Source organism: Drosophila sulfurigaster, chromosome 2R (assembly GCF_023558435.1).
Source record: "Drosophila sulfurigaster albostrigata strain 15112-1811.04 chromosome 2R, ASM2355843v2, whole genome shotgun sequence".
Taxonomy (NCBI): domain Eukaryota; kingdom Metazoa; phylum Arthropoda; class Insecta; order Diptera; family Drosophilidae; genus Drosophila; species Drosophila sulfurigaster.
In genome coordinates, this window is record NC_084882.1 from 7,727,542 (window position 1) to 7,751,736 (window position 24,195).

Here is a 24,195-nt window from a genome sequence, read left to right on the forward strand (position 1 = left end):
GCTGCCGGGGTGTCAACAAGCGCCCTCTGGCGTCGTGTAGCTGATGTTGTTAATATTATGTCAGCGATAATGTCACACATGGCTGCTTTGTATATTCTTGTGGTTGCTATGTGTCAGCATGAGTTTCTAATTAAAAATGTAAAACATTTGTGCTTGTGAAAGGAATAGGGTTTTCCCTTAACCTGTGTGCAATATATTTCAACTTACAAATTCAAATGAACTTATCATTTAACTCCATTTCAATCGTAAGTAAAAAGTAATGTTAATAATTCGAGTTACTAAAACAATGTGAAAAAAATAGGAACTATAATTGCCTCCTGTGAGGATTGAACTCACGACCCCTGGTTTACAAGACCAGTGCTCTGCCACTGAGCTAAAGAGGCTCACGTTCGAAGCGCGTCCAAGTACCTAATAAAAGTTGAAAAAATTGTACATAGGTTATTGCAATAGTGACATGTTCCTTGCCCATTCTTTTCTGTGATAAGAATTCATTGTTTTCAATTACACTAAGTGCTCTTTAACAGTTGAAAAGTCGTTGTTTTTGTAAGAAAAACATAGTTTCTACATGAAAAAACCACGTCGTCACAACTATCTAGTTTGATTACATTTTTAACTTCTACCTATGCAAGTTTTTAATAATAATAAGTGAGATGTAAACATACTATATTAAAAAATCTAAATATTTAGCTTAAGGTTTTAACAAAGTAAAAAAATGTTTAAATCCAGATATTTTTGAGCCGGTAGCTTGTAGAGTTTTTGTTACGGTTTTAATCCTTCCAGACGAATGCGTTGAAATTATTTATTATGACGCAAAACTTTTTTCCGACCGCGACATTTTTCGAACACGACTGCGTCCGTTATCTGCAGCCAAAAAGCCAAAGGGCTTGTATGGGGCTCACAGCCCGAAAGCACACACAAACAGGTGAACACGCTGAGGGTAAAACCACAATAGACAATTTTGTGAGTTAAGCCCGAACAAAGCTTTAAAAGGTGGACAATTCTTAACGGTTTGCTGGCGCTGCAATATAAAAATGCTGTAAGCTGATTAAAGAGACATCAAAAGCGGATTTTGTTGATGTTGCAATTTCATTTGTGGGCGCCAAGAATCATGGGTAATCCTTGGCTAATGAATAATTTTGGTGGGATAACGATGTCGTAATGATATCCTGTCAGTTGTCGTTCCATGTCTATGACGTCATGTTTAGCATCTTCTTGAATTTTGTGAGATTTTCTTTTGTTTGTGGCCAATAAATTTTATCTCATTCTCTTTTATTTCGAGATTGGTTCAATCCTTTTATGGGGTACTGAAAACACTAGGCTGTCCCTTGCACTTGTTTTCAGCCTTTTCTTACAATTTCTCATTGTTAATTTTTCATGCTGAAGTCATGTTTTCTTAAGTGTCTGACTTTTTGTAATTAGTGCGGCTTTAATTGCCAAAATCATAACCGCTATAAAAGTCTATGTCTCAAATTGTGGCAACCGTTGCGCTTTATAGCACTTAAGTCAGCTGTCCCCTTTGTGCCATTTATTGACTGACCAGATCATTAATCCTTGGCTTGTTAACGAAAAACAATTTGTCCAAATAACAATTAAGACTGCCAAATAACCTCGCACCCTCCTCCGTATTACACCCCCCGGGGCAGGATGTGCAGCACCGTAAAGAGCCTTTGACAGTTGGCTAATGAAATCTCAGTGAGAATGTGATTCAAGTGTGGAAAATTCCACATGATTAATCACTTTAAAGTATTCAACTTGGTTATTTGACTTTTTGGTGTTTCTGTTTAAATTTACATTTTATCTACTTTTTTGATTCACATCAGCGTCGTATTGTTAGACGCTGTGACTCATTGTCCTTCACTCCCGCCCTAGAACATCCATTAATGTCCATTATTTCGTACATGTTTGTGGTCAGTATTGCCCAACTTTTTTTTTTTTTGGTTAACAATGACTTTTTCCACTTTCTATGATACCTGGTTTTAGGTAGACTTTATGCATTGCACTGCTCATAATGGAGCTATTGTTAGTTGATAGCTATAACGAAAACTTTTCAGTCAGCTCTTAGCAGTTTCAAGTAAAGTTTTTTAGTTCTTCTTTCTATTATTAAAATTGCAAAAAGTAATATACTTTTACTTAGAACATTTTCTAATATTTTAAATATTAATTCACTTTTCTTTAATAATTTAGTATTACATTTATACCCTCTACCCTTATGGAAGAAAATGTGCCTGTAGAAAAATTTAACTTCTATATATTCTTGTTCAACGTGAACAGCCGAGACATTATAGCCATGTCCGTTATTCGGTCCGTCTGTATGAACATCTAGCTCTAAGAAACTATAAAAGATGGAGACGACAGCAAATTTTATATTTACATGGAGATCAAGTTTAGTTCAAATTTTTGACACGTTCACTTCCGACCCTCCAAATTAACAAAATTCAAGTAGCAAGCGCAATTTTGAAGCAACAGTTAATTTTCGGAATCTAAAATGACAAAAACAGTATTTATGATTCTTAAAAATTGTAAAAGTTATTTAAGAAATACTTTTGAATGGGATAAACGTCTACTTACTCCGGGTCTTAGCTGCTTTTTATACCCGCTATCCATAGGGTAACTTTGTGCCGACAGGAAATGTATGTAACAGGTAGAAGGAGGCATCTCCGACCCTATAAAGTATATATATTTTTGATCAGCGTCAACAGCCGAGACGATATAGCCATGTCCGTCTGTCCGTCTGTGTGTCTGTCCGTATGAACCCCTAGATCTCAGAGACTATAAGAGATAGAGCTATAATTTTTTCGACAGCATTTGTTATGTTTGCACGCAGATCAAGTTTGTTTCAAATTTTTGCCACGCCAACTTCCGCCCCCGCATATCAAAAAGTCGAACAACAAGCGTAATTTAAAAGCTAAGGTTGTGAATTTTGGTATATATAATAATAACTATAGTAGTTATGACTCCTGCAAATTTGGTTGCGATCAGATAAAAATTGTCGAATTGTCGACTAGGGGTCTGAGTTGCTTTGGCTGACAATCTGGTATATTGAGCCGTTCATGGTATATTTTGAATGCGGTACTATATCGATATACCACATATACCATTTGGTATATTTTTAGTATATTTGCAGCACATTCGGTATATTTTGAGAATAATACCACAAAATATATTGCTTTTAATCAAATTGGGTAGCGGGTATCTCACAGTCGAGTACACTCGACTGCAGCTTTCTTACTTGTTAAATGTAGTACTATGTCAATATAGCAAACATAATATTTTCTCGGTATATTAATATACCATATTTTAAGATTTTGAATAAAAGCAAAACAGTCGTCTACACTAGACTGTAACTTTCTTACTTGTTTTTGTTTTGCAGAAAAAAAGTCTCTTTCATTCGCATTAACAGAAAGAATGCGTTAAGGTTATTCACTTAATGCAGCAAATAGAACTAATTAGCACTTGACCAACAATTGTCAATAATTAACATAATGGAACCATAAATTGCGAACGTACTCCGAAGAAAGTCCAATGATACAAACAATGCGTTTATTATCACACCATAGCCAAGGGGACGGCGAAAGCAAGCACATAGCTTACAATGCGTACTTTTATAAATATTATCATGGGTCGGGTAATAAATTCTAGAGAAAGCGCAAAATTAATGTAACTCCTCATAAATTAATTTGAAATGCGCATATGTATGGGTGGCAATGGTGTCCAATGTTTTGCTCTTGATGCTTATCTCTAACAATTGCAAAGAGCACCAGTGAAAGTGAACAGTTTCACACAACCAGTGAAAGAATGGGCAGAGCCCTAATTGCCCATACTTAGTGGATGTATCAGGAAAGGGAAAGCAGCCACAAGGCACATGTTCATTGGATGCCGACGCCGATGCCGGACACTTGTGCTGGACATGACATGGATGAGCCTAGCAGTCGCATCTTTGGTTAATTACCAAGATGTATGCGTGTCGTGCACACAGCCCAATTAACCCCCATTATGGGCGACTGAGTTTGTGGGTGACGACTGACGACTGTCGACGACGACACTCAACCCAACACTTCAAGTCCAAAAACAAGCTAAGCCCGAAGTCAACAATCGTCCTGGGCGTGTGAGTTCAGATGCTGCACGAGGTCAAGCGTTCGCTTGGGCAAGTAATTAAGATTTCTGCTTTTTCCCCCCACAGTTACAAGCCAAATGAAACAAAAAAAACTACGACAACAAGCACCCGCAATACCAGTCACACATCCATAAAGTCGCTCTATGAGACGCAAACAACTCAGGGCGTAGTGCACACTCCGTTCCACGACGCCATTCCAGCTCCAAATTGCTTTATGATGTTGCAGATTATGATAATGAATACCATCTGGACTGCACTGGACACTGAGCAGGGGCAGCCCGCCTGCCTGCCTGCCTGCCAAGGGCGCCACACACTGTTGCAGCAACGTTGACACTTTAAGTGATTTAATGTTATTGTTTTCGAACCATTCCCCAGCCTCGAGAGTATATCACATACATACATATTCATATACCAGAAGCCCAACAAATTTAATGGATATTAATGCATGCGGTTTAATTGAAATGTTTCATTCCAAAAATTTACGATTTACTTAAAATTATTTACAGATTTTTAAAGAAATTTAAAGCAATGTTTTCATTTATATAAGCTAACTGATAGAATGAGTCAACGTTTCGGCTTATTTAAAGAATATCAATTGTTTCAGGACGGTACTCAAACAAATACATAGACCATGAACATCCAAAAACAAGTAAGAAAGCTACAGTCGAGTGTATTCGACTGTAAGATCACTACCCAGTTTGAATAAAAGAAATATATTTTGCGGTATTTTTCTCAAAATATACCGAATATACTGCAAAAATAATAAATATATACCAAGTGGTATATTTGGTATATCGATATAGTAACGCATTCAAAATACACCAAGTAGGCGTTTTTGCCCATACAAAAGTATTTCTTTAATAACTTCGACAATTTTATCTGATCGCGACCAAATTTTCGAGAATTATAACTACTATAATAATTATTGTATATACCAAAACTCTAGCTTTAAAATTACGCTTGTTATTTGATTTTTTATTTGCGGGGCGGAAGTGGGCGTGGCAAAATTTGAAACAAACTTGATCTGCGTGCAAACATAACAAATGCTGTCGATAAAAATTATAGCTCTATCTCTGAGATCCAGTGTTTCATACGGACGAACGGACAGACACACAGACGGACAGACGGACATGGCTAGATGGTCTCGGCTGTTGATGCTGATCAAGAATATATATACTTTATAGGGTCGGAGATGCCTCGTTCTACCTGTTACATACATTTCCTGCCGGCACAAATTTATAATACCCTTCTACCCTATGTATAAACATTTTATAGCAGTATATGCAAAATTTTGAATTTTGAATACAAATTTTCTAATTGTTGAATAATTTTGTGGCTTCAACAATGTCTATTAATTGCTTTATTATTTGTATCATTGAGAAACGCTTGCAAAATATTACAAAATATGATGTATACACTATGTTAGAGCATATTATAATTTACAAATATGTGACATCCATTCTCACCGAACTCGAATGAATTGTTCAGAGAGTGTAAGTGCAGATTTCATATCAATATTGTCATCTCTTTCTACATTTTCTCTCACTCACTCTCTCGCCTTTTCCACCTCTGTTTGGGCGCAAGTGTGAACTGCCATTGAAATGATTTTGATTGGAAAAAATTTAATTTCCTATACGCTTCAGTGTGTGCTTATCGGAGCCGCATTGTGTCAAAAATTGACAATTTTTTACAATGAACTTTGGCGTTCTTTTTTTTAAATTTAAATCAAGTGTTGGGGAAAAACGATAAAGTGGAAAGCATTTAACGGATATCTAAACTTTTTGTGATATGTTGTACACAAACCCCAAACCACAATTAATTAAGCACAAACTCTTGACAACAATGCAACAAAACCAGTTGCAAATATTCATAGACCGTTTCTTATTTATGTATGTACTTCTTATCATACCCTATGTTTTCGTTAATTTTAAAAAAAGCTATATAAAAATCTTACTTTCCAAAACTTGTGTATTTCTAAAATTTCCACAGAAAGTGCTTCCTTAAAAACTAAATTTTAAATTAAACCATTAGAGATATAATTAAGGTGATCATCGATTACAGCGTATCTACTAGTCAAGTATTCTGCCACTGAATTGTTATCACTTTTTTTTTGCGGTACGATTGCGAAACTTGCTTCAATTACAATTTCGATTTGTTGTGCGAGAGAATTTCAACTCAGCCAATAGGAAGAGCAAAAAAGTTCATTAAACGCTTTTCCTAGCTGCCAACCAATTTTCACATTCATGGAAATTCGTTTGCCGTCGCTCTTTTGTGCCACACAAAAGGCTCCAAAACCGCAGAGCGTGGAGTGAAATTCATTTTTTCCATTAAATCGAACCGTTGATTGTGCATGAAGCGAACAGGCACAAATGTCAACGCTCGGTTAGATGGCAGCGGCCTGATAGGTTGCCAACAAATGCCATCGCACCCTCCTCATCCTTCCTCCCACTACTCCGGCCACACCAATAGCTCCTTCAACTCCTGCTTCGCCTGCTCATCGATGTGGGAGTCTGAGTGCCAAAACGCGTCGACTCTGTCACATGCGATTGCCACACAACCAACGACCAACAACAACCAGGGGGAGTATTTTTCACAGCACTTTTTCCATGACGATTCCAACCCAACTGACACCCTGCATCATCTCAGTTCAACCCAAGTGTTTGACCAGAGAATTTTACTCACTTATGATATATCGATATAGCTTTATACGTCAGCTCTGCTTACATATTGGAAACTCAGTTTTATACTGTCAATTTCCAATACCCTTTACCTATTAAAAATGAGTGGTATATCGATGGAGAATGCTGGATATACGTTCACTGATTCCTATTCTTAATATAACAGATAATATTTCATTTCGCTCCGTTCTGATTTCCCAATAATTACATATTTAAATCATATTTAAACGTAAGTGTCAGACCTATGGCACAGCAGATCGGATTATTCTAAACTGTTCACTTTACAGGGTAGCCATGAGTGATGCACTTTTTTCATATAGTGATTTTTTTTATTCTTCTCGCTACTTGAAATTCGATACTAAGCGCAATGGCTTTTTGACAAACAATGACATGGACTCACCTACTGTTTGGGGAGTGTTTTCTGCGGTTTTCCTCATCTTTTTTTTCAGTTTTCTCTCTTATTTGCTCCCATTGACAATCGCATTTGCAAATGAATTGCTTATTGACAGTTTGATAGAATGTTGCCTCGTTGACTGTTGTTGTTCGTATTCGTTCGTTCACTCGTTCGTTCGATTCGCAGCCTCCTTTGTTATTCTTTAATTATTCGTTGCGACGAAAATAAAGAAAGCAAAAGTAAGCAAAGCGATACAACAAGAAAACGAACAATAAAGAAAACTGATTGCTCAATTGTCTCAAATGAAGATTGTACTAAATACGAGGAGAAGAGCCAGATTCCATAATATTTTATAATTGCTCAGTCTAGTTATATGACTTAAGAGACTTAAAAGTTGAATTTATAGTACAAATTCAAAAAGAATCAAATTATTAAAAAGCTATGCTTGGTATAGGTTTAACCCCTCTAATTTGCTTTGCATCTCCATTAACTCTAACCCCATTTAAATAGAGTTGTTGTCCATACCAAAAAGGTTTACGGCTCATTGCACTCTGCAGGGCTCTTCAAATTTGTCACATTTCCCTTATCTCCATACAGTTGCATACACACATGTATGAATAATAATAATAAATTCGCATGCAATTAACAACTTAGCTTCAATTTAATGCATGCAAAATCCATTAAATCACTTAAAATGCGCAAATCTCGCGGTTGCATTAAAACGTTAAAAAGCGAAGAGACGCGCCATTTGAGAACACTTCAGAGCGATGTCATACAATACGACTACAAACAGTTTGGCGAGCCAGAGTTATGCACAAAAGTCAGGGGAGGACACGCATAAGGACAACGCTCTTTAATGTCGATGATAATGTAGCAACACTCAACCTCCTCGCCCATGAGGGGAGTTGACAGTGCCAGAGCGAAGATATACACCGAATGGGTTGGACATGCGTGTTAAATCCTAAAAAAAAGAGGGTAAAATGAATTGTCACAATTCAAAATTTAATTACACATATCAGCCAGATGCAAATGAAGGCATAAAGTGTCCTCTTTGCAGCTTAAGCTTAATGCAGTTTGTTTTATTTTAGTCCGCCAGTTTTCAGTAGATATTCCATGAAAAATATTCAGAAGTTGTTTCCTACGATTTTAATTGTTTTTCTGAATTAAACATTTTTTGCAGTCAACATATCAAAAGTATATTTTTTCGTATTCGAACTCGAGTCAATCTAAAGTTATCTAAATCGAAATGTCAACCTTAACATGAGTTCATCAACCAACTGTCAAAATTGAAATTTAATACTGTCAGTAATGTTAACACGTAACTTCAGTTCTGATTCGATTTACATGTGAGCGATGTCATGCATGAATAACTGATAACAAAATATGTACAAAGAGTTCAACTGAATAGAGAGTATGAAATCAATGGATCATACAAACTCCAAAGCTGACAAATAAAAGAGGTTAAAAAATCACCCTAACTTATTATAGTTGAATTTGTTAAATTTAAAAAATATCAAAATTCGAAAACTCATTGCACTTTAGTATATTCTAAAATATTAAATGCAAAACCATTTCAAACAATGAATATGAAATGAAAGTTAGTTATTAAAATATGAGAATCATTTCGGACTCCTTAATGGACTAGCGTCCGAACAGAAACGCATTTGCAAATTGCCCAAATTGTTGGCCAGCTGTGGCTCACAGCGATAAATGGGTGGGTTTCAATTAGCCTAAAACCAGCTGAACAACCGAACGGCTGATGACCAAAATATTTAATACCTTTTATCCAGTGTATAATTCGCATAATGACAAAAAGTCTCATTTCGTTATTTAGGCTGTGGAAATCAACAAACGTCAAACAGGCAGCAAAGAGCAACCATCCAACCACATTTACTGACCATCCGGATGCACTTCAACTTTCCACCCTGTTGCGTACAATCAACGCAAGCCACGGTTATGGAAAAAGCAGTGGCATTGGGTCACCCGCTGGCACACGACAACCTCGTCCTGTCCTCCTCGTCGTCGTCGAATTGTTGCAAAAGTGCGAAACCGCAAATGTTAAGCACAACACAGAAGTCAACGCCGCCACCCAAACAAACCCACCGACTTTAACGGCGACAACCGCAACGAGACCCACTCGATGATGCCGTCGACAAAGCTCTTCAATTTGCTTGCCATCTATTATGGCAGCTCATTGTGGGATTACCGAACACAACCACAACCACAACCACTAGACACACTGCCAACCACCAACGAGCGTTGGCGATGAAGCTCGCATTAAAAGGGAGAGAGGCAAGGGTATTGAGCAATTGCTAATAAAAAGGGTGGAAAATCCACTTTGCTATGGCATTTGATTTTGATTTCTCCCTGTGTTTGTCCATTGACTCTTGGGACGTGGCGTGTGGGCAGGATGAAGATACGGTAGATAAATCTTACTTCGCTGACTTTTGATGTCATCAGATAAGCATATGATATCCAGGTAACTTTCAAAAATTCCCAAATATTGCCATATTTGCAAAAGGAATAATTTTTAGGTCGAAGCTAATTGAACTATTGAAGTTTAAACTATTGACTGATGAAAGAAAAATAAACAATAATTGCTATCCAGCTGAGTGAATTTCGTGCAGGTTTTTTTCAGGATTACACTCGATTACAGGATACATTACAAGCAAGTACAACGGGTGGGCTAGCTAGGGCATCACCCGCTGGGAATGATCAATCAATTGAAATCACATTTTATTTCATTCAACTGACTAAGCATGGACGAACAAGTCTACGCATTCAGGGTGGAACTGTTTGATTATTATGATTATTGCATTGCTTGAAATGGATATGGTATGAAACCCATGTTAATTATGAAATTAAGCTTTGTTCCATATACTGCATATACCATATAAAAACATTCTGTTATACTTGCTTGTCCAGTACTATATTGAAATGGAGCTCAGCAAACAAATTATTTTGAATTGAGATATGCTTAGACATTTTGATTCGGATTTTGTCTGGTCGACTTAATGAAAAACGGAAACACCACTTGTTTTATTTCCCATTTTAACATTATTCTGCATCCTCATCAACGGTCCCGAAAGTTTCTACGTCTTATTACAAGAGTTCAGACTTTAGTCATAATGTGAAAGAAGGGAGAAGAGATAGACGGGGATTGCTCTGTTTGCTTGTGTACTTTGTTTTTTAGCGATTAATTAATGCAATTAATCTGCAGCTGAATTCGTGACTTTCGCCTGGAGGGTTTGTCTTCCAGTTTGATTGAATTGTTTGTGCGCATTTGTATTCCTCAGTCCTAGACGGGAGTGTAAATAAATGGTAAAGATTCAGTTGAGATTATCATTAATGAAGAAATTAATTAAGAACATCGAACTTACATGCCTATATACATATATCTGTAATTGATTAGCAATAACCGCACTTCAGCAGAACAAAATACCTATTTCTATATCTGCAACTCGCCCACAATCTGTCATTTATAACACATTTGGTGTAGCATTCAACCCTTCAAATCAAGCAATCAATCTGGTAGTATATATTAGCACTAAAACAAATTACCATATTAATTGCTACTAATTAAAAATTCATTAAAACTCAGTGCACTCCCACAGCCTGAAATGGGGTCCACAATCGGACTGAAACTCGCGTCGAGAGAGAGAGTGGCAATTTATTATGCTTTGTCATCTCGATGTCGTCAGGACCAAATGCACAAAATGATAATAATAAACATTTTCATTTTCATAATGCCTAGATATCAATGAGTTCATAACGGCCAGAGTGGAACTCAGTGTGTACTTTCAATTAAAAGCCAACTTTCAGCCATAATTCAAAACTAAAATATGCAAAACGAGTTTGCGGTGAAAGTTTCAATCGCATCGATTTGCATAGCCTGAGGGCTGGCATCGAGCATCGGGCATCGGGCAAACGGGCAACAGACACATAAGTATCTATATCTGTGTTGCCAGTAATTATGGCAGTAAAGTCCACGCCACCACTAACCAACCACCAGACCAGGAAAGCACAGCCCAACCAAGCCCTCTCCCATTCCCCAGATGTATGCACCTGTAACATCTGAGCTCCAACACACTTCGCTATTCATGCCATAAATTCCGGCTGTGTGGCATATTAATTAATTTGCTTTGCGGCATTTCAAAAGGATTATTTACAGCTCATTTCATATGTGCGTGTGTGGGTGAACGTTATTGTCCTTGCATATGTGTGTGTGTGTGGTTACAAAGGCAATAGGCTAAGGTTTAAAACGTGTGTGGGTGAATACAAAAGCTACAGAGTTATTAAATTTTTCAAAAGGAACTTTTTAAATCTTTCTTATTGTCAAAAATTTATGAATTTCTTCATTGCAAAGAGTATTTCATAAAAAAAAATACACAATATTCCCTGTTGATTTGATCTCGCGGAGTGGTCCCAATGAACTTCTGTAACTGCAAAGCAATCCAATATTAACAAAGCACTCAGTCTCAGCTGCGTGTTGAAAGTTTGCGACAATTTAAAATCTAATGAACAGAAATTAATTTACCATACAATAATAACTCAACTAACACGAAACGACGCGACAAGCTGCTACTCTCTCCCTCCCCAATAATCCTGCCATACCGGATCCACTTTCATCCGGCTAAAGAGTTGAACGGGAGCATCAAAAATCCATAGCTCAGGTCGTGCGACTCTCGACTACCCAAGGGAGACAGCCGAGTCGCGATTTCAAAGTGTTTCCGTTTTCAATTTGCATAAAATTCGTTAAAATGTCTAACGGCATTAATGAGCAAGCTAGTGGAGGTGTGAGGCTTAGGAGAACCTTACCTGTTGCCTTGAAAGCGTCATCGGCTGTGCCCAGTGGAGCTTAAGTGTAAATGGATCGCCTTGTGGTATCCGGTAATTGTGTGTAATTAAATCCTGCCCCGCTGTTTGCAAATACCCAAAACAAATGACAACACTTTGCCTTTGCCACATTGCGGTTGCCTGTGGTTACACCATGTCAAAGCTTAAACCTCAACCCTTTTCTGTCGCATTCTGTTTTAATTATGTTGCGTGAATAATTTTTGCTCTTTGTTTCATCTATTTTGAAGTCATTGATATCCTTTGGTTCTATAGAACAGGCGTTGCTTTAATTAGTGAAAATTCGTTTGTAATTAAAAACGACTGCTATTAATTTTTGAGATGGAGACAACTATGACAAAGACAATGTTATTTATGCAATGTGTGCTGAAAAATTTGTATTTAAATAATTTCTTAAGAAATATAAACGCCACAAGTTGAATAAAAATAAATAATCTCTATGAAAACAAAAATTAATGTACGGAATAATTTCCATTTAAGTTTTGTAAATGGTATTATAACTTTGTGCCTGCAGAAATTGTATGTAACAGGCATAAGGAAGCATCTCCGATCCCATGTACATATATATGTAGTATATTCTTGATTCAGTGTCAACAGCGTCAATATCGATGAATATCGATTAACAAGCGCAATTTTGAAGCAAGACTACGTATAATCATAACTACAGTTTTTTATGACACCTGATTGCGATCAGATACATATGTAAATGTTGTATATGGTATTTGGAAATACTTTTGTACGCAGAAAAATGACAAGTTACATAAGGTATTAGATGCTTTGGGTGACAATCTGGTATATTTTGCACTCTGTGGTATATTTTCGAAGTATCAGAAGTATCAGTGTATCGGTATTCATCAATATACCAAAATCATAGCATTTGGTATATTTCAATATTTTTACGGTATATATTAGGAATAATACCGCACTGTTTTGCTTTTACTCAAAATGGGTAGCAGATATCTCACAGTCGAGCACACTCGACTATTATATTCAATTTCTTGTATTGCGTCATTGCCAGATTGCCGCAATACATAACATAGTTTGTTTTACTTGCCATACTTTGCGGTGACTGAGCGAGTAGATAGAAAAGATGCCCGACAACAGTCTCTTTTGCCATGAACTGCTTCTTAACTGGTGTCTGTTGTTATTTTCGACAGCGTGGGTTGGTTCACTGCACCACATTGCCTCACAACGAATGTTTGTTGCAAGTTTACAGAAAAATGTTACATTTAATTTAAGTAAGTTAACCGATTCGGATCTTAACTAGACTAAAAAATGTGCAAATGTATGTTTATTTTGACATGGTTGTTGCTAACAAGGCGTAAGTTTCCATGTGGGTTAAAATATAAATATAGAATATAGAGAGAAACATGTCAATTTAAAATTAAACAATCTTTATTCACTTTGCAAATATATTGAATTTACCATTTTAAAAGGCAGATTTTTGTTATAATTAAAAATGTTATTAACAACAACTTGATGATTAAATACAACATTTATTCTATTATTTGATCTTGAAATAATGAATTAACAGCTTCAGAATTATGTACTCAGTGGTAAGATAATCAGAACTCAATTGAAATAACTATGTTACTCAAAAAGAAATTAAATATATTGAAACAAAAGTACCAAAAGGTAGTATATATAATATACTAATACAAGAATATATACTATCCAAAAATCTCAAGCAAAGTTGCTATACGTCAACCTACACAATTAACCAAGCTCTTCTTATACTCGTATTGTGCGAGATTTAGGGGATCATACAGAGAGATAAGCATAGCCTTATAATCTTGACTATTAACACTGATCTGGAATATACATATATACTTTGTAGGGTCGGAGATACTTGTTTATGTTCCAAATTTAGCACCAAAGAAAAAAAATCAATATTTATTTTCTCATCTGGAAGCCGAATTCAGATTAATAAAAAGAAACCATAGTGGATTCTTAATAAGAAATTACTAAATGTTGTTATTAAATGCGTATATTCCACAATTGCTATCTGCCAAATATATCATTAACTATATTATATGTATGTTTTTTACTTTCCCACTTACAATGTTATCATCATAGTTAAATACATTGTTGTAGACGATATTTGTTATTTAATTAAATTGTGTACACTTCTACTCATAGCACGTTTGTGCATAATTAATAGAGAATATTATTATACAATGCGATAACGTTATCTTTAGCGAAACGGGTGACCACAGCAATTTAGACGACCTGACCAAATGTTGCCATTAACCTTGGAGTCGGCGTGGGGCTAATAAGTTACGACTAATCCTAAATTATGATTTGGTATAGTAAAAAGCAAAACGATAAATGCTTTATTTTCAATTTACGACCGAAAGGGTTACCCATTACAAAAAAGGAAGGGATTTCCTTGTTTCCATCAGCCTCATACTCCAACTGTTTTTTAGAAATGTTTCCAAATCATTTGCATATGAATTTTGAACTCTAACGCCTCTCGCACTTTGCCTAGTTGAGCATTCAAATTACTGTTATTATTATTTTCACTCATATGCCACTCGTCCGCATCCGTCTGGGGGGTTGAGAGTTAAGGTTATAGTCTCTCTGGCGGTGAAGGTGGCGGTATCGGGTGTACCATTAAAATCCGGCACGACCTTTGCACCACGCTCGCTTGGAGCACTTTCGTTGGGTTTTAATTCTATTAGACAAGGCCACAGGCTCTACGCTTATCGCTGCCGGCACACATGTCGCCATTCCTCTGCTCAGACCCGGATCTAGAGAGAGAGAGACACCCGGACCCAACAGGCATCTGGGCAACATTTCGAGGCGCGTAAAAGGTTAAAATTGTAATTTGTGGCTTCTATGGCGCACTTTATTACGCTTTTCATTCACAACTTTGGCATTTGCAGTTAACAAGCTCCGGCACGCTTAATTTCTTGGCCGCCTCTCACAACATTTGTTCAACATCATGTAAGAGAACAGAATGAGGTGTAGAGGTTGTTTTGTTTGTCCGCCGCTTGCTCTAAAACAAAAGAGATTTTTAATGGCCCTATAGCACACCTTATCAGCGTCGGATATCCTTGCCGCACTTGCCACATAAAACAAATAAAGGTTAGTTACCAGATTTCGGTTTTCGCTTTTAATCAACTTTGTTTATTTGTGTGCCTTCACCTTAGCCCAAAGTGGGCCCAAAGTTTCGCACTTGTCTGAGGCCAAACTGGCGATAAGCCGCTTCTGAATTATTTCGTTAAATGTAAACATGTTTTCCCTCTCTCAGATAAGTATGTACTATATATATTGCTTTTCGCGTGGGCGTATACATACACGAGAATATACTGTTTACCTTTTAGAAAATCGTATGATTACGCATGAGACTCAAAGCAGTTACCCAAAGCTTTTGGTGTATACTGTTTGTAGTGTATCTTGAGTTGAATGAAATAATCTAATATTTAATAAGTTATTTTATTGTCATTCAAGGCAGACTGTTTTAAAATTATCCCTAATTAATATACTCATCGGATTGTATATTCTTTAGTGAACTTAAACTAGTTTAAAATTCCTTTTAATTTTTAAATCCTCACACTATTTCAACAATGAAATAATCTAATGGGAAAATGTATCCTAAAGCCTTAATTATTCTTAACATATTGTAGACATAATACTATTGATACGACTCCAAAGATGTACTACCATGAAAGCTTTTTGCTTTGCAGACATAAGTATTTAAACGGTTTTACACTTTTCTTCGTAAGCATCTCTCAGATCTCAAATCGCATGCAAACAAGCTCAAACCCTGGCCACACCCATTGCTAAAAATAACAAATTGTCAACACATAAGATGGCATTTAATCTTCAACAAATTGCAAGCCACTTGTACAGACAGGCTTAAGTAAATACAATGCGACTTCAACATTCGTTCCTACCCTCCCCTCATCACAATTCCACCAGTCTCTGACACTGTCTACTTGTTTTTCGACTTGTTCCTGACAATCTATCAAGTGGTAGGATGGGTAAGCAAAAGTGCGCAGGGTGTTATGCGAAAATTTGTGAAATCTCTTTGGATTTTTTTCTCTTTCTTATTCGTCTTGTAGTCACGTGAAATTTGCATTTTAACTCAATAAATTCACTTTGCATACGCACACGTTGACTGGAAGCCGAAACATGCGCCATGTTGCTCTATAAATCTGTTCCCGACTCTTGCAGATAAAAAGAGGGGAGGCGTGCGGTGGTTAGCGGCTTAGCCTTCAGCCTGCGGCCAGCTTCAGTCTAGCTACTGACTTGCAGCTTGGCATCCATCCCAACCACAACACCTCAACTGTAGCTGCGGCCTCTCCCCTCTCAAACTCAAACCTATTATAAGATTACTTGAAGTCGAGAATTGGAACTGCGAACTGAGAACTGGGAACCGGCCGTCGCCTTTTGTCGCTTTGGCAGTGCTTAAGGCGATATTTGCGTTATTTACGATTATTTACAATTTAAAATTTACATGTGCCAAGTACCATTGTCGAACCTCCTTCCTCCTTCCCATTTCTGGTATAGCCCCATGTTGTACATCCTTCGTCTTGTATCTTGATATGTTGATTTTTATTTATCTCACAATTACTTGGCAGTAACTATGGATTTGTTGTGCTTAGCTCTGGCTTAGCAAGTGAGTTACTAACTTACATGCAAATGCATTGTATAGATATAATTTTGGGCTACAAATAGATGTCATTTAATATCTAAAATTTAAGTTTCATACATGATTCGAACAAGTAAGAAAGTCGAGGATTCTCGTCTAATCCACTAATCATTTTATAGAATAGTTTTATTATTTAATTATTTATAAGCAATACTCATTATATACAACCTACATACTACATAAGGTATAAAATGTTGTAAACTTTAGTTTTGGCTTGAAATGAGGAAATCTAACAAAGCAACTTTTTTGCAATAATTATGCATGATCAACATTTTTATACCCGTTGCCCACTAAAGAACAAATGAAATCATTTTTTACGAAAGACAAAATAAGCAAAGTAGTATATTCTTGACTAAAATGATATACGGTGAAGCTTCATCGGTGCTTTTACTTTTATATTCCCCAAACAAGTATAGTAGGTATTTCAAAGTTAGGCTCACTCGATTGTAGTTTGTATACGTTTTCTTATAAAACACAGAATTTTGTTGGACTGCAAATTTATGCAGTGGTGCGATACTGGCCAGCGGCAATTTGATAATCGAACCGTTGCCCTACAAACTCTTCTGCGACTGCAGCAAATAAAGCAGAAGCGCAGGCAACGATATCCCGCCAGCCAGCTATATGCAATTCCACAACCACCACCAGCAAAGAGAACAGAAACAAGACCAGTCAGCATCACAGCTGGGCATCTTTCTGAGGCAACTAATTGAATTATTAGTGGCTGTAGTCAGCAGTTGAGTTTGCTTAACCACGGGTTAACCATGGTTAAGGTTGCGATTCAGGTTGATTTTGAGGCTACGGTCTGGTCGTATGCCAGTTGTGTGCACATTGAAATTAGTATTGGTGGTTGACAAGGATCAGTGCCGACGCCTTATTTGTGTTCACGCTCATTGCTGGGTCCTGCCAGCCGCTTTGTCTCCTGCCCCAGCCACAGTCTGTGACCAAGTGCTGTTGCCCTAAGCGATGGGTGGCTATTCTCGTGAGCTCTAACAAGCGAGTGCTTGCCATGTTGCAGCCCAGTTGTTTGGCCGATTCAGATTCCGATTTCCATTTGTGCTGAGCCCAAGGCAACGACATGTGCATGCGTATTGTTCTTGTAAATCATTGATTAACTTTTCACTTTTTGCATATGATTAGAGAAAGTTGTTCGCTGAATTGAATAACAGAATCTCCCCCCTCATACGCTGTTTTGTCCAACCCTTTTATTATCAGCAATCAAGGTCCAAGACAGCCACACTTTCCTGACACTCTCCATGTCTCCGTCAAAAGGCAAATGTCACGCATGTCACTGGTCCAACAATGGGCAGATATAATCAGTATGTCTTATACACAACAGCTTTATATCGCATATATAACTCACCGCTGACAGTTTCCACAGTTTACTTAAGAAATATGAAAACCGAAACTTTGGTATCTTTGAATTTTGCTAACTTTTAGTTGCATTGTGCAAACTTTGGTTTGCTTTACATCAACTTTGACACGTTTTGGCTCTAACCCAAAAATTTCATGGAGCAGTTGACACTACGTGGACTGTCTTTGTACAAGGGGTACAATGCACCCAGAGATCTACTTACATATATACGCTCATAACTGGAGCACTGTGTGGCACCCAAACCCAAGAAAGAGGTCTCCGCTTCCGCACAATTAGTTCGTTCCAATTGTGCGCCTTCAGAGTCTGTCTGTCTGACTGTCTGGGCGAGGAAACAAATTTCCCATTTATGCGCTGGCAATTTGCAAGGTGTTAGTCTTAGGTGCAGCTTGGGCGACAGAGAGAGAGCTGCCTCATCTGACAAAAACAAATCACTTAGCCTTAATGGCTTATGGAGGCAGCGCATTTAACCAAAAACCTCAAGCAGTTAAGCGGAATGACAGTGGGCGACTGCTGATGTTGGCAGCAAAAACCCCCCAAAGAGCTCTAGAGCACAAGACGGAAAAAAGAGAAGGAGGACCAGAAGCTAAAGAGAAGCTGTCAAATGGTTGTCTTTACTTGCATCTCACACATAAAACTGGAAAGATGCTCGTTGTTGACGTTAGGGCCTCAGACCTCAACTGAGAGCTGAAACGGGGACTGAGACTGAGCCCGGAATTGCAACTGAGACTGGGTCTACATCCTTCATAATGGGCGACCCAATTAGGCAAAGTGAGTGTCGGTAAAATGCATATGAACCATAAAACAATTGAACAATGTGCTGACAACAATTAACCACTAAACCGCAAAGATCTGCTGTGAGTAAAAAAAATGCAAAAAGGATGTTTAACCTCACAAAGCAAATATTGTACACAATGCTTAGAAATTGACTCATGGCTTTAAAAGAACAACGTTTCTTTTATAACTTATTAACAAGGTGTTGGTTATTATTTAAATAATGTTGATAGACGGAAGGAATTATAATAATTTATGAAAAATCTGTACTAAACTCAAAAATGCATCTCCAGTGTAGGCATAACAGAAAGAAACACTAAAATCCAGTATTAAATGAAGACCATAAAATTTAGTACTAATTAAATTTGCTATGCAAATTTTCAAAGTATACGTAAGGGTTTGCGGTAACTTTCTTTACTTTTGATTTGTTAGTATACATGTAATTAAAATCTATCCAGTAAAATAGCAATTTATTCTTATATATTATTCAGTTATCTAGCGATATAGAAAATATTTTGAGACTGTGGTACGTCTATATATCTGAGACTTAATAAAATGGATTCCATTAACTAAAAGCCTTCAAATGCACGTCAACATATGCTGTTTCAGTAAGCGTCAATAAATTGCTAGCAGCTGTCCGTCATTTGATTATTAGATTTGTCAATGCAACACTTTTTGCCAAATGGCAATTCACACAATGTTAGAATCAAACCGAGAAAGGTGGAGCTAGCAATAAAAAACAATCGAAATTGCAAATGGATTGACCAAAAAACTTTGGCTACGACAAATGCGAGCTAACTTGTTGATGTCACATGCAGACGATGCATATAAATTAAAGAGACTATCAAGTGGTCACTGAGTGGCCATTGTGTGGCATCTTAAATGTCAAAAGTGACACCCCATGCTCTCAGCCAGCACCCTCGAGCTCGCCCCCTGGTCTGGTGCACCTGAAGCGAACTAACTTTGACTCCCACCGCTGCTGAAACAATAAATTTCCTTTTGACTGGGGACAAAAAGTAGGCAAGCCTCTAGACCTGACCATACACATGTGTGTAGAGCTGTCGGTGTACGCATTTGAGCGGGGACAGGGTAAGAAAAATGATGACCACAACGCCCTGATGCTGGACGCACGGATGAACATGGATGGCATAAAAAAGAGCGGATAACGTTATGTTAAGGAATAACTTGCTGGCTAATAAAAAATCAAAAGGCAAAAGCTGAGTGAAAACCTGGGGAAGGCAACCTGTTTCAAATGCATTTGGCCGAGCCATGGTTTACCATTATGTCCTAGTTGGGGGTGTTTAAGCGGAAAAGGTAAGTGCCATTCGTTCACTGGACCAGTCTGGGCTTTTAGTCAATATCTCAACCGATGTGCAATTTTTCTTCATTTCTTGTGTGTTACCAGTGTGCTGCTCAGCCGGAAGTTAAGCTGTTGTTTATGTGTCATAATAAATCATGTTCAATGTACACGAAATAATTTCAGGTAAGTGGATAATGGAAGCTTTCGACTACAAGTTGCAGTATTAGTAGTTCTTTAATATACCCCAAGCTAAAGATATTCGAGTTCCTTATCAAGTTTCTAGTGAGCGATCATCTTAAAGCTATACATGAAACGAATTAAGGTCACATAAATAAATATATTTATACTATTTTAATTTGCCATTTAAGGCGTTGATAATGGAGTTATATACTAATTTTGTACACTTAAAAATGATTAACAAATTTGTTTAAAAATGACTTAGTTGCAATCTACACGCCATGAGCTATCATTTGTATTTCACAACATGTATCTTTATGTATTGTATCTTAAGGATAGAGCCCAAAGTGGCTTATGACAAGGGTACTTATGACAATTTAGAATAATATACAACCCATAATTAAAATTCTCTTAGGGAGCAATAGTATATCCAAAAGTGATATTGCAAAAGCTTCGGTCAATGATGTCGATGAACCACTTGAGAACCCCACAATCTCAAAATATCCTTTTATGGTCTCCATTGAGAGAAATGATTATAAAAAATACACACATCTTTGTGGTGGTGCAATCCTTAACGAACATTTCGTGATAACTGCAGCCCACTGCATGCTGAAACCGAGACAACTTTATGCCAAAGACATTTCTGTTCTTGCCGGTTCATCTCTTTTGTTCGATAAGAATGCAACACGATTTTTCGTAAAAGCCACGAAACGACATCCCCAATTTGTTCCATTCAGGGGAAATGATATCCTGCTTCTTTTAATGGAACGTGAAATACCTATTGATAATATTCAATTTGGAAATATCGATTTTCGAGATACCACTAGAAAAAGCGGAGAAATCGACGCACATCTTCTCGGCTGGGGACAGACGCAATTAAATCAGACAAAGGAACTTGAAGATGTCCCATTTAAAACAATTCAAGATAAAGACTGCTTTCTCAACTATCGCTTTAGATATTTAACTAATTCGGAAGTCTGCGCGATGAATACAAAAGGACCTCGTGGAGCTTGTGATGTGAAGAATGATATTGCTATCACATGTGAAGAATATGTTATAGATTAATTCTTATGTTTTTAGGGGGATTCTGGAGGACCTCTTGTCGATGACACTCATCAAAAGCTTATTGGGCTGCTGACTTATGGCAGAAAGCCCTGCCAAATTGACAAGCCATATGCATTTACCCGGATTAGCCTCTTCGTCAAGTGGATTGAACAAGAAATGGCAAATATGCTTAAACTGAAGACGAAGGCCATTAAATAGAGCACTCAGGTATCAAATATAAAATGTGACTTCATTTATTCAGAATAATTCCCACTTGGCGCTCTGAAATGTTTCAAAATGTAAATAAGAGAAGTCACTTAAAAAAATTCTACCGCCCACATTTGTCAGTTAGAGTGGAGAAAGACGAGATGATAATGTGTTAATGTTCTCTCTGGAACGTTTTTAGAATTCATGTCAGTTTCATAAGGTAACAATTCACGCGCAATTGTCATTCACAGTGATTTCTGGGTAAGGACCCCAGAGGTACCCCAATTCCGTAGTGTAAAAAATAACACAAATGACAGCTACGTGATTTTATTCAACAGTTTCCCCACTTATTTTGTTAGGTTTTTATATGTCGTAGTTTGTTTCTTTCTCTCCATCGGTTAGAAAATATCTTGAATTTTTATTGCAAGTGGAAAGTAAACTATATCAATACACTATCAGGAGTAATCAGTAATCATTTTAAGAATATATACTTAGATATGTCTGCAACAACACTCTTGAACAATATTTTTAAAACCATTAAAAATTTACATATATAAATTATAAATATTTAACCAAGTTGGAACAGCTGCATTTGTGGAACTGTGTTGACTTTACGTGGAAAAGTTCAAGGTCCGCGCCATTGATATGAGTGCAGGCTTTAATCGACTTAATCGAGTGTGTAGTTCAACTTAATACACTCAGAGATGCAGACGTTCTTTTTTCCATACTTGGCGATTATTTCGATATGTTGTCTCTGCTCAATACACGCTTACTCACTTTGGGACTCTGTGGATGAACAGGAGACTTGTCCAGCCTTTGCCCAACGGAGGGAAATATTAAGACCACATCATAGCACAAATCACAATGTTCAACATAATGCTGAGCATCAGCATAAGCCCGGTAGACTGTTCAAGCCTGTTCAGTGGCTCATGCGCATCATTCAAATAACAACTATATCGAGAAACGAACCCAAGTGTAATATTCAAAACCCTAAACCTGTGCAAAGACAAGTACTAATACCTAATAAAAGGCTGCGCAAAATACCAAACTCCAAAGATGTCAAGAAAAATGCTAAGATGCTGTACATATTGGATAACAGACCAGTTCTTGAAAGGCAGCCCAATTATTTTTTTAATGTAATATTTGCATTTATTTCTTAGTTTTAAGAACCACAATTAAGCAAACTTGAGCAAACATATGTGACCATTGTAGGCAATAAATTAAAAGTGTTTTGTTCCAGCTAAGGATTAAATAATCACAACCAGACTTCAAGACTTTCCCAATAAATAATATGCACACATATGCGACAGAAAGAGCTTTTCAGCCACAAACTGCGCCACTTGATTGAGGTTGCTACCAACCGCAACCATTTCATGGTGAACCTCAGCAATAACCCCCACCTAGGACTACGTCTGTCACATAAAAAATGATGGTATATGCCTGACCCTAAATTAATCTAGCGAAACCTTTTCCTGTACACGAATTCTATGTCACCCCTCAGTCTCTTTCACTTTCTGACTCTTATATGCTTTACTCACAAGCTCACATACAAGGAACATCAAAGCCACTGAAGGATGACAGAAACGAAGTTATTTGAATATGCACGTAAATGTCATATGCGAACAAATTAAATTTGGCTTATGACCGGCTAAACGAGAAAAGCCAAAGAAAAAAGAAAGAATTGTTTATACATTTTTTTTATGTATGTAATGGTCGAGTATCATAAAAGAAAATACAAAAATTTTATGATTTTAAATTTGTTGTCCTTTTTATTTTTACTCATTTTTAGATAGTTTATCTCAGGATTATAATATTAAGACTTTAAGCTCGATATTTTATTCGCTTACCGAAATTAATTTTGATGTATTATTTTACGCAAGGATTCTCTCTAACGTAATAGTGTGTTAAATAAAAACTTAAAATTAAATTTGTTTACCCTAAACTATTATACATTTTTCTATTTTTAGTTTTTAATAGACTCTGAAATTGATGCGCGAAAATTCGCAAATTTAGGTGGAAAAAGAAGAAACTTCGTTGCAATATGTCGCTTGCAGTGAATTGGAATTATGCAAAACAAAGTAAGAAATAGAATTTCATTTGAAATTCAAAATTCAAAATTTGTGCAGCCACTTTAGAAGGTGATGGAACTTGCGGTGGCATGCTGTGAGAATGACAGCGCCAGGAACACCTCATTCACATGCAGTCAACGTACCGCAAAGTGGATATTGATATTTTGTCCTTAAATTTTGTTATTTATGTGGACACGCTTGCCCCGCCTTAGAAAAAGAAAGGACAGAAAATGCGAAACAGAAGTTTACAATTTGCCAACTTGTGCAAATTTAACGCGGCATTGTCAGAGTCGAAAGACATGGTCTACCCGCCTTCGGATCCCTCTCTCAAGTGGAATATTTCAGCGATTATCATGCAAGTCGTGTGCCAGTGCAGAGGCCGTCGCTTAAGTTTGACAGACCAAACCAAATAATCCGCACACCCTTCGACACCCAACTATAGTATGTTTCCACATCCGCCCCCATTTCACCATATATTTGAAAATATTTTCCACACATCGGCGAAGTTTTTTGTTTCCTTCTGTATAGTGTGTTTGGCAACCACTTGAATTTTTTCAA

The 24,195-nt window shown here is 37.1% G+C and overlaps 1 protein-coding gene, 2 long non-coding RNA genes and 1 other non-coding gene across 5 annotated transcripts; 1 reads left to right on the forward strand and 3 right to left on the reverse strand.

Moving 5' to 3' along the window:
• Nucleotides 1-311: 311 nt before the first annotated feature.
• On the reverse strand, nucleotides 312-383 carry Trnat-ugu (transfer RNA threonine (anticodon UGU)). The gene has a single exon. It is a non-coding gene; the product is annotated as a tRNA-Thr (tRNA).
• A 7,440-nt stretch (nucleotides 384-7,823) lies between these two features.
• On the reverse strand, nucleotides 7,824-8,331 carry LOC133838452 (uncharacterized). The gene is made up of 2 exons (XR_009893947.1): nucleotides 8,199-8,331; nucleotides 7,824-8,147 (listed from the first exon to the last, which is right to left on the reverse strand). It is a non-coding gene; the product is annotated as an uncharacterized LOC133838452 (long non-coding RNA).
• Nucleotides 8,332-11,581: 3,250 nt separating this feature from the next.
• On the reverse strand, nucleotides 11,582-12,487 carry LOC133839128 (uncharacterized). Of its 2 annotated transcripts, none has more exons than XR_009894056.1 (3): nucleotides 12,005-12,487; nucleotides 11,747-11,950; nucleotides 11,582-11,668 (listed from the first exon to the last, which is right to left on the reverse strand). It is a non-coding gene; the product is annotated as an uncharacterized LOC133839128 (long non-coding RNA). The 2 variants fall into 2 exon arrangements; XR_009894055.1 differs by having other exon boundaries at nucleotides 11,583-11,668; nucleotides 11,724-11,950.
• An 8,080-nt stretch (nucleotides 12,488-20,567) lies between these two features.
• LOC133838028 (chymotrypsin-2) lies at nucleotides 20,568-22,834 on the forward strand. The gene is made up of 3 exons (XM_062268953.1): nucleotides 20,568-20,680; nucleotides 20,733-21,334; nucleotides 21,398-22,834. The coding sequence occupies exons 1-3, from the start codon at nucleotides 20,599-20,601 to the stop codon at nucleotides 21,578-21,580; spliced, it is 867 nt and encodes a 288-aa protein (XP_062124937.1). The 5' UTR covers nucleotides 20,568-20,598; the 3' UTR covers nucleotides 21,581-22,834.
• The last annotated feature ends 1,361 nt before the right edge of the window (nucleotides 22,835-24,195 follow it).

Excerpts from the sequence above, each read along its gene's own strand:
- LOC133838028 (XM_062268953.1), top strand. The coding sequence starts at position 20,599 with ATGAGCTATCATTTGTATTTCACAACATGTATCTTTATGTATTGTATC. Across the intron at positions 20,681-20,732 it reads CAAAGTGGCTTATGACAAGG|GGAGCAATAGTATATCCAAA; the intron begins GTACTTATGACA and ends AAATTCTCTTAG. Across the intron at positions 21,335-21,397 it reads GACCTCGTGGAGCTTGTGAT|GGGGATTCTGGAGGACCTCT; the intron begins GTGAAGAATGAT and ends TTATGTTTTTAG.